Source organism: Clinocottus analis, unplaced genomic scaffold, assembly GCF_023055335.1.
Source record: "Clinocottus analis isolate CAN_PGR_092001 unplaced genomic scaffold, fCliAna1.0.p SCAF_6, whole genome shotgun sequence".
NCBI classification, from domain to species: Eukaryota; Metazoa; Chordata; class Actinopteri; order Perciformes; family Cottidae; genus Clinocottus; species Clinocottus analis.
The window spans coordinates 6,190,595-6,201,092 of NW_027176218.1; the positions used below are offsets into that span (position 1 = coordinate 6,190,595).

Sequence of the window (10,498 nt, forward strand, 5' to 3'; positions counted from 1 at the left end):
CGAACACACCAGTTGTCATTGAGTTGTCCACGTTGGTTTACAAGGTGAGATTAATTGTACTGAAAGCCTCAGAACAGCTACTGAATGGCCCGTATTCATCTTTTGGCAAGAAGGTTGTGTCCATGAAAAATGAAGTCTGCATGCTAAGTAAAAATAATATAATTGATTTGATTTAATACACTTTAAAGTTTATCTGACTCCACAACAGCTACTACATGGATCCCATGGTTAGATTGTTTCACATATGTATGTGTTTGTTGTATTGTATTTATCCCGTTGAACTATAATTGTATGGTTTCTGTACAATACTTAAATAAAATATTCGGTGTCTGCTGTACAGTATTATTGTGCTTGAGGAGCCATTGAATGAAGACCATAGCTGTGGTACCTTACACCATATTTCATGGGACTGACAGGTATGTTGATTCAGTGGAATGGTTGACCACACTAAGGTCATGATGTGCTCATGAAGGACAGAACTGTTGAATCAGAAGAGCTCACTGTGACCTGTTTGACTGGTGGTCGGGTCGTGCCATAGGATACGGTTAAACGGCTCTCTGAAACATAAGATATAATCCTGGTCCTTATATGGAGGCAATAAAAAACGAAAAAAAAAAATATTACCACTCACTACTTAGCCCAGGCAGAACAGTGTATGTTCGTTTCCTAGTTTAGAGGAAAATCTATACACAAACTATATGGCAGCTAAATTGTCAGAATGACAATCTAATTGATTTATTAATTGTGTCGACACTAGGAAAGGAGTAAACAAACCTGATACACAACTGTGAAACAAAGACATCAAAAGTAAACAATGGTAAAAACAAAAATATAGCTGCTATTAAAGTATAAGGAACGGTATATGTATACATAATATTTGAATAACAAAAACAAATATAACCGCTATTGACAGGTCAAACTATTATATCCTCATGATCTGGCTGTGCTAAAACAATTCTGAAATATCCCTATTGCATTGCAAATATCACTTCTATGTGTGTACGTGATATCGAAAATATTTGGCGCAAAAAATGAATGAATTAATATCATAGACTGTACATAACATGTATATAAATGTATTTCTAAATATGTAAAATGGACCAACTTTAAAAATTATTACACTCTGAATTAAATGTGTAGGTTTTAAGCAAACCACTGTTGTTTACTAATCTTATTTTATCATTATTATATATAAGTTATAATATGTTTTACGGTTGACTTGTTTTCCATTACCCCCGCTGGTCAGAAACATGACGTTTGCTACATTCAAGGTCCTTTTCGTCTTACTGGCCACTCCCACCTCTTGGTATCACAGCAACGGAGCTCTGAGCCCTCTCCTGATTGGGCCATTTCGATGAAGCCGCCGCATTCAAACTTCCGACGTGGTGTGTGTGCTGTGCTCTGTTTTCATCGATCTCCTGCTTTCTTTGTACACATCGGGCCAGTTTTCATCCGTCTGGGCTTTGTCTTTTGTTCGCTTAGCCATAAATACGTCTCGATACACGTGATCTCGAGACGAAGCCTCTTGCAAAAATGGAGGAAAATGAAGAAGTAAGAAGAAGAAAGACGGTGGGAAAGAAAAAGCAAAAACTTCGCAGGACGTCATCGACGACGTCCACCACCAGCGTCATTAGCGCCGCCGAGCCGTCTCCTCAAATACTCCGGAGAAACATCTCCAAGAAGTAAGTGGATCACGTCAGAAACATGTGGTACTGTCATATGTCATTATTGATGTATTTATTTATTTGGCAGCTCTGGTTATTAAGTAATAAGACTTAAGCACATTGCGAGCTAACGTTGGTTAGCCAACATTCGTAACTGGCACAGGATGCGTTCAGGTGCACCTCGGAAACCATAAAGCGTTACTCGCATGTTGTCACCACGACCGGCTATGCTTAAACTGCTTGTGGTGGCACTAAACAGCAAGATCGACGAAATATAAGTTATAACAAAATGAACTACTGTTTTAACAGTCTTGTTTATTTTTCATCAAGTGGAGAAAATCTGCAGGTTAACGTTAATTTATACATATAATCTTTTCAGCACTATAATAGTAGTGTAGACACTTCAATGAGAAATATCAGCATACCTTTAATATCTGCTGATATATTTTTTCAAGTTTTGTTTTTGTCTATACCGCTGATAGTTCCATGATTTCTCAGTCTTTCTGTGTTATTTGTGTATCACGGTATACACAGTTGTCATTAACAAGGCATGTCTGCGTAGTTAAACCTGTACTGTACCAGTGTTTATTCTTCGATACTGCAGGTAGGGTAATTACATCATAATGGCTTGGCTTGCAGATGAATGCAACTTTACCAATTATTTTCCATCACTCTATTAAGATCTTTCACTCTCCACTCATTATTCTATAATTTCTAACATGACTCGAAGGCGGGATTACTTGGAGTAGGTTTTATAGCAGTGTATTCAGCTGACTTTGGCCTTGACACCCTCTGGGAGTAGAAGAAAACATTGTAACTCTCTGTCGCTGCATTGTTTTTCTTCCTAACTGACTTTTTTTCTGCAGCAGATGAGAGCAGTCCGGCTCCTCATTTGGTTATATCAAAGTCCCTAAGTCGTTATCCACAGCGTTTTACATTATTGAAACATAACAGTGACTGAATCAAAAAGGCACACAAAAGGAAAAGCCATTCATCATGTTAACAAAGCGGAAATGCTCTGTAGTCGTTGTTTGTATGCCTTAGTTTGCTGTTTAAGGTATATTTCACCAGGTATGTCTGCACGTATGATCAGATTCTGCATGTCTTTTTTATCAACAGTAGTAGTCAAAGAAACAACCTCAGCAGAGTAGTAGGCACTCTCTTTGCAATGAAGTTGATGTAAACTTGTTGTCCTTCTGCTTGACCAATTCTTTTTTGTCCCATTTCTAGCAGACCTCCTATGCAGAGAGGCAGCTCCTTCACTTTTCTCACTCCGGGGACTCCATGGGACTTCAGTCTAGTGAGTTAATGTTGGAAACACCGCGCCATCATGTTAGATTGTAGTGTTCACATCCACGCACATACAGTATGATCCGTGAATGCCATATGTGACTGTCCATTCATGATTTCAAAATGTATCAATAAAACATTCAATTCAGCAGAAATGTTGCTGCAAATGTGGTGTTTGAATTTTCAACAGACTTGTAAAACAGTTTCTATTCTTATGTTGCTACAGAAGAGGAAACGCAAAGAGAAGGAGGATGACACAGTCAGTCTGTCCAGCTTCGACCTCAAGGTGAGAGTCAGGGCAGCTTCCTGTCTGTCCGCTGGTTGCAAGACTAGTGTTTCACCCTTGAATGTGTCCTCACAACAAACTGTAATCCCTCTGCATGACTCAGGGACTCGCCACAGACAGCCGTGAGTGCTCTTGTGTGTTATGAGCTCAAGATAATCCCAAGACTCCTTTCACTGACACAAGTGTCTGTCTGAGGAAATGATCCTGGTGACAGAAAGTCCAGTCCACATTGTCTCTCAGCATTATTACATTGTCTCTTGGCTCTGCGATGTGGTTTAATACCTTTTTTAAAAAACATTAACAACGTACATGGCCATTTTGGTACCGTGGCATTAAGCCTACATAAAAGCTGTTGTGATCGAGAGTGAAGTAAAAATGTATTTCCTGATGCATTTAGAGTTGTTTCTTATTAGTACAAATGACACTAAACAAAAGCAGTGCTTTATTATTTTGTAAGTAATAAAGAGAATGTCATAACATTTCTGCGACTGCAGAACAGCATTTAGTAATAGGCTTTTAACAAAATGAGTTGCAAAAAGTTGTATTTACAATGTGTGATTGACAGCTTTGTATTAAACAACGCATGAGTATTCAATGCTACAGTCCACACATCAATACAATGAGGTTAACCTGAAGTGCATTTCCTTGTTTTCCAGGAACCCAGTAACAAGCGTGTCCGACCTCTGGCTAAAGTTTCATCCCTCGTCAACTTGATATCGCCTTCAAAGAATGGAGCGGTGCGGCGCTTTGGTCAGACCATCCAGGTAAATGACTGACTCTTCTGTCACTCCCTCTGCTAATTCATATTGTAGAAATTTAAATGAGTCAAATCTGTGTTTGGCTTTAAAATAATCTTCTTTTTCTTCTCTTAAGTCAATGTCATTGCGTGGTGACAGCAAGTCACCAGGGATGTCCCTCAAAGCTGGCAGCAAGGCAGCAGGTCCCACTCCCACTAAACGCAGAAACAGCACACTGTGGTCAGAGACACTGGATGTCCATCAGAAGAGCACGTTCTCCACCAAAGAGATCAAGAGACAAGAGGTTCTGCAGTGCAGTCTTTTCAAAGTTCTAAAAGTATGGAGGGCATAAAAAAATAACTTCTCCTGCTGTTGTTTCTGTTGTGTTTCTTCTTTAGGCAATTCATGAGCTTTACAGGGGAGAGCAGGATCTCATAGAGGATCTCCAACTTGCACGGAAGGTTAGAAAAGCCTTATTTAATATTACACAAATAAATGAAAACATTTATGCTCCCTTTTTTTTTTACAAATTGTAGTTTGTGCTCACAATGCTGCTTTTCTCACAATTAGGCATACCACGACCCAATGCTAAAACTCTCCATCATGACAGAGGAGGAATTGGCTCACATATTCGGGGACCTGGATGCATACATCCCCTTACATGAGGGTAAATTACCACTAAACAGTCCTGTACTTAAACTGCTTTATAGTTGGGGTCGGCCGTTCACTTTTGGCTTCATTGGGCAAAACATTCGTAATGACCTTTCAGCATGTAATTTTGGTCTGACTTCTGCACCTCCACTTGGTTCTGCTTTCTTGCATTAGAAAATCATGAGAGATGAACTGCCTACCCCAGCTTTAAATGATGCATGAGGTGTTTCTAACTGTGCTTTTTTTTAAAATAATCTGCAGACTTACTGATGAAACTGATGGAGGGAACTGGCCCCGATGGAACAGTAGCTGAGATTGGACAGATAGTTATTGACTGGGTGTGTGTTGATGTTTACCTTACACACATTATCTTCCGATAAGGACAATTTCCACATGCAAAAAAATATTAACTTTTATTGTATCTTTTTAGCTACCTGGTCTGAACGCTTACAAAGGCTATTGTAGCAACCAGCTCGCAGCCAAAGCACTGCTGGACCAGAAAAAGCAGGACAGGCGGGTTCAGGACTTCCTGCAGCGCTGCCTGGAGTCGCCCTTCAGCAGGAAGCTGGATCTCTGGAGCTTCCTCGACATCCCACGGTCACGCCTGGTGAAATACCCACTGCTGCTGCGAGAGATCCTCAGACACACTCCTACTGATCACTCGGACGTACCCAGTCTGGAAAGAGCTGTACGTTATCCAAATTACATGCCTTTGCAGTCACAGTGTTGTCCCTTATATTTTGCTGCTATATCTGATGAAGAACATATTAAGCTATTATTTCATTTGTAGTCTTGTGTGTTTTGCCAAATTACCAACTGCTCTGTCCTTCTTTAATTATCCAGATTACCATAATTCAGGAGATTCTGTCTGAAATCAATGTGAGAAAAGGAGAGTCTGAGTGTCAGTATTATATCAACAAACTGGAATATCTGGATGATAAGCAGCGGGACCCTCTCATCGATGACTGTAAGATCCTACTTTGTCACGGCGAGCTGCGGAACAAAAGTGGCTCGGTGAGAATTAGGTTTACTCATTATTACCATGCACATACATTTTTGTCTCTCTGTGTTATATCATTTTATATTCATGTGTTTCTTCGCAGAGGCTGCACGTGTTCCTTTTCTCTGAGCTGCTAGTTCTGACTCGACCAGTGACCCGGAACGACAGGAGCTGCTTCCAGGTGTATCGACAACCCATCCCAGTTCGGGATTTGGCTCTGGAGGACCTGCAGGATGGAGAGAGCCGCATGGGGGGCTCCTTCAGAGGGGCTTTCAACAATGGAGAGAAGGGTGGGTTGAGTTCAGTTCAACCTGCTGGTGGAGAGTGGCCACGGCATGTTGTGTCACCCTATAATTAAGTGTTTGATTGTTTTATTTATCCAGCAACTGTGGTTTCGGTTTTTCTTAACTACATTTCAAATCACATGTTGTTGAAGGAGGTAGAGCATGTAGGTGGTTGTTTGATGTTGGGGGTGGAAGTGGTGCTGGATGGTCTCCTGTAGTTTGTGAGTACTTCCAGGCCTCATTTAACTGAAGAGGAAGTCGTTGGCTGAAAAGCTTTTTGTGTAGCTCTTCTTCGCTACCTACCTTAGCTACCAGTGTGTTTCTGGCCTGGCTGTACAGAATCCAGTCCCCACATCTGTAGGCCTCCTCTTTAGCCCGACAAAGCCACCTGAGTCTTGCAGTGAGCCAATTGCTGTTGTATGTGCAGAAGGTTTAAGTCTGCACACGCATGTCCTCACAAAAACTGATATAACATGTCACAGTGTCAGTGAGCTAAACCAGGTCTGTAGCAGCAGCCTCAAAAACACTACAATCAGTAGAGGCAAAGCAAAAAAAAAAAGAGGCAAAGCTCTGGCTTAGCCTCATTGGTCCATCTCCACAGTCTTCACCACAGAATTTGCACATTTAAATTCTGTAGATGGGAGAAGATGAACCAGAATATGATCAGTCAAATGATCAGCCCAAGAACAATGAGCAGGGAGTCTGGGTATTAGTGCTCCATGTTCTTGATCTGCTCAGCCAGGTGTTGGAGTGCCTCACTCACACAGGCCTGATGTGGGATGTTAACACTGGCCACAATGAATGAGGAAAACTCCCGTGGTGAATATAATGGTTTGCAGTCTATTAGAAGTGTTTCTAAATGAGGACTGCATGATTATTTTAACACTGACATCTGTACACCAACCTTTAATATAAAAGCAGATTATCAGATTCATCAGAGGTTTTTTGTTGGAAAGAAACTACATAAAAGAGAATATGTCCGGCTGCAGGATCAGAGTTTGTAATCCTGACAGCAAAAAATAAACTGTTTTGTATCCCACACATTGCTACTTGTTATTCAGACTGTAGCTCTATTCTTTTTGTTTCCCTCCTAGCTAAGAACGTTTTTCGCGTGAGCTCTGTGGATCCCTCCCATGGCCAGTCCCACACCCTGCACGTCAACGACGTCTACCACAAGCAGCAGTGGCTCAACTGTCTCCGCACTGCAATGGCCCCACACCAGGAGGCTCTACCCAGAGTTCAGCAGAGAGAAGTCGTCAGAGCCAAGCGTCGCGCCTCCACTATCTCAGTCACCACTTCTGACGAGGAGGCGGACGAGAACTGCCCGCCTGTCTGTGGCCCTAAACTCAGGCCTCAGACGCTCTCCAAAACCAGATTGGACCAGAAGTTACAAGGCTCACTAAAGAGGAAGGAGACTGGAGTGTAGACATTTACCCCGGCAGCCGGTTCCTCTTAAACAGACACGTGTACGTAACAAGAGTCCAGTTTTGTCTCGTGACTGTTTGTGAATTTTCATACAACCACTGTTTTTATACTTTTACTTTACCATTCTAGCTGCACTGAAAATGTCTTTCCAATCATTTCCGTCCAAACTGTTCTGTCAAATGTTTGTCTTTACAAAGTGTAATTAGTTTACAAAAAAAAATGTGTCTGTGTTACTGAAATGTGTTTATACCAGCTATTTGTGTGTGGAATTAGGGTTTTATGTATGCTTTCATTAAAATAGCAAGTTACCACTCTGTAAATGTATTTTCAACGTTCCTTCCAGTGTCAACACTGAAACTCATTCTCTTTTTTTTTGCTGCAATCCAAGAGTTAATTCATCTATATTATAGATGCATGTTGTTGTAAGTGCTATAATGGTAAGATAAGAGATCTAGGAACTAAGCACCTGTGATGGCCTCAGCGGTCTGTGCAGGAAGTCTTCGGGTGCGAGAAGTTTAGATTCATTAGATGAGATAATGAGCAGAACATTAAAAAGGGAACTGATAATGAATATGATAAAGTTAAAAACATTTCTTTGAAAATCCATATATATTCAGAGAAAAGTTGTTAAATGGAAAAAGAAAAAGCATATAGTTTGGATTCCTGTGTATAATATACAGATATTCAGTGTCCCAATCTCATACATTCCCTTTGACTTTTAGTTCATATCGCAGCGGTCCTTACAAAAGACTTTGTTGATGCAACGGCAACATACTGTTTCGTCACAACATTGCACCTCGAACTTTGACCCTCTTCCACGTACAGCAACTGTGCAGAGGATTGTCGGCCAGAAAAGCATGCTGGCTTGCCGAAATGTGACTAGAATCAGGCGAACATCCTAGTATTTTTGGCTTACTGCATTTGACGTAATATGCTTGATCTTTTTCTGGCATATATAAATAATATGGTAGTATGGATATTGGAACACACAAGCATCCTCTCAGTTGTACTTGGACCCCTCGGTCACTTTCTTCTCCTGTTGACAGAGCTGTTCCGAACAATTTGTTCCAAGATTTGTCAAATAAACAGAAGCTGAGAAAAACTTTTGTTCTTTTCTCTTAATGTCTTGAAATTCTACATATCAGTCATGTCATTTTGTTACAGTTTCACTTTAGAATAATACTGTTACCAATACCAATTGATATTTACTTATTTGGAGTAAACATGTTCTACATCCATTTGCGAAACTAGAATAACTTAAGTAAACTATCGCTGAATATCTTACGTTTCAGTTTGAACTCTCTGCCAAGCCGATGATTATCAACATCTAAAAAGTGGCTCGCTAGTACTTCCGATAAGATAAGCAGATGTACTTTATCACACAACTTCATCACACGAGTTTATGCAGGAAAGAAACAGCATTTATGTGTTTGAAATCCATACCAGCAACAAAATGACTTCAGAGCTTCATTCAGACAAATGCAGTTGAGGAACCGAAACTGGAATTGCACAAAGAGGAACTAACTCCTGAATGAATTCTGTCTGAGAAGACAAACGTTAATCGTCCTCTTGTGTAAACAGCTCTGAGAGGAAAAGATATGAAGATATAGATCATTACATTTATCTCATTTTGCCAGACTGCATTTGGGGTGCAGGTGTCTGGCGAAAGATCAGGGTCATAAAGTTAAACTAGCATGTCCAGAGCAGCCTGTGCATTTCAACGTTTCCTTCTCTATGAGCTACCTGGCTGTTCCACTTTGCCTGCTGGTCCGACCACAACCCAATCTGCCCGCCATGTTCCCATTTGCCTGGAAGGGCCACTCCCACATTGTCAGCTTTTGAACCTGCAGTATTTATATCTCATTGTGAGCCACCAACAAGAACAGCTTCTTAACAGCCTTGTTCATAGCATCTTCCTGGACAATGTTAAAGTAATATGCTGTTGGCTGCACAGAAATGCTGCTAAATGCAGTCTTTGTGGGTTTAAAAAAAGGTAAGTGTTCTTGTATAACCACCAGCCATTAGTTTTGGCAAGCATTAGCTCAGTGGCTCCTAGAGAAAAACATCTCCTGCTATCCCGATGCCCCTTCTACAAACCTAACACCTGCTTTCCTAGAGTGGTCACTGGAGACAGCTGGTGGCTGTGGTTCAGGTGGGATCAAATGACAACACCTCCACCTGATGTTTCCGTCTTTCTTTTTCACCGAGTCGCGTGAATTCATGATTGTCGAAACCGTCTTCATCAGATACACATTTAACTTGCGGCGTGCACACCAATTAAATACATCTTTTCTTGGCTCCTTTCCATCATATTTTAACCATACTCCTTTAAAAATATCTCTGTTGCTCGGCGTGCTTACTGACCTGCTTACTATCTGGTTAATTTTTGCACAAGTCCTGCACATGCAATTTGTTATTTAAAATACCCTGTTTGACTGTTTGTAGCTCATTTGAGTGCTCTAAAAGCAAACATGCCCTCAGCCCTTAAGGGACTTGTTCCATCTCCAAAGTTAAAAGCAGGAAGTTAATTTATGGGTAGGAACTCGTGTTTCAGGTTGTTGTAGTTCGACCAGTTAAACAGGAAGTAACACTGAGCTAAGACTGTTAGCAGCCGTAATGTTAGCTTGACGTTAAAGTATTGGGTTTAACGGCGGGATCCTCAAATTACTCGAGCATGTTTGATCATGATAGACGAGGGCGGAGGCTAAGGACAGGACTTGAGAAATAGAAAATATGTCCTTATTTTAAACCCATCTGATGTAACTGCTGTTAACGGCTAGATGTTTTCATATTTTACTGTTACTAGTTGACTTATCTCAATCTTAAATTCTCTTTATTTCCCAAGATGGTTTTGTGTATCTTTCCGTCGGCTACATTTCTTAGCATTGTATCAAGTAAATAGGGCTTGTGGAAAACCAGGGACAAAATCCTTGCCTGCCTTAACATATTTGGTCAAGCAATGGATGGAAATTCGGTTTTAAAGCATTCTGGTGAACAAATACTGCATCCTTTACATTCTTAAGTGTCAGCCTGTTTCCTGGTTATTCATCATTTGGTTTCAGTTCACTTGCCTGGCCCCTCTGAGCATCCGCTGTATGCCTGACTGCTCATGCTGCTTTGAGGTCTGAATAAAGTGTTGTTGAGCCATTTACAGACTCTCT

The 10,498-nt window shown here is 40.9% G+C and overlaps 1 protein-coding gene across 1 annotated transcript; it reads left to right on the forward strand.

Moving 5' to 3' along the window:
• Positions 1–1,533: 1,533 nt before the first annotated feature.
• On the forward strand, positions 1,534–7,648 carry LOC137803922 (neuroepithelial cell-transforming gene 1 protein-like). Its single transcript, XM_068602775.1, has 12 exons — positions 1,534–1,682; positions 2,895–2,964; positions 3,181–3,240; positions 3,897–4,004; positions 4,114–4,281; positions 4,376–4,438; positions 4,548–4,644; positions 4,890–4,966; positions 5,059–5,316; positions 5,472–5,642; positions 5,732–5,918; positions 7,007–7,648. The coding sequence occupies exons 1-12, from the start codon at positions 1,534–1,536 to the stop codon at positions 7,336–7,338; spliced, it is 1,740 nt and encodes a 579-aa protein (XP_068458876.1). The 3' UTR covers positions 7,339–7,648.
• The last annotated feature ends 2,850 nt before the right edge of the window (positions 7,649–10,498 follow it).

What these genes read in the sequence shown, in the direction of transcription:
- LOC137803922 (XM_068602775.1), top strand. Translation starts at nt 1,534, where the DNA reads ATGGAGGAAAATGAAGAAGTAAGAAGAAGAAAGACGGTGGGAAAGAAA. An exon ending in CGGAGAAACATCTCCAAGAA is followed by an intron (nt 1,683 to 2,894) that starts GTAAGTGGATCA and finishes TCCCATTTCTAG; the next exon opens with CAGACCTCCTATGCAGAGAG. An exon ending in TTTCAACAATGGAGAGAAGG is followed by an intron (nt 5,919 to 7,006) that starts GTGGGTTGAGTT and finishes TTTCCCTCCTAG; the next exon opens with CTAAGAACGTTTTTCGCGTG.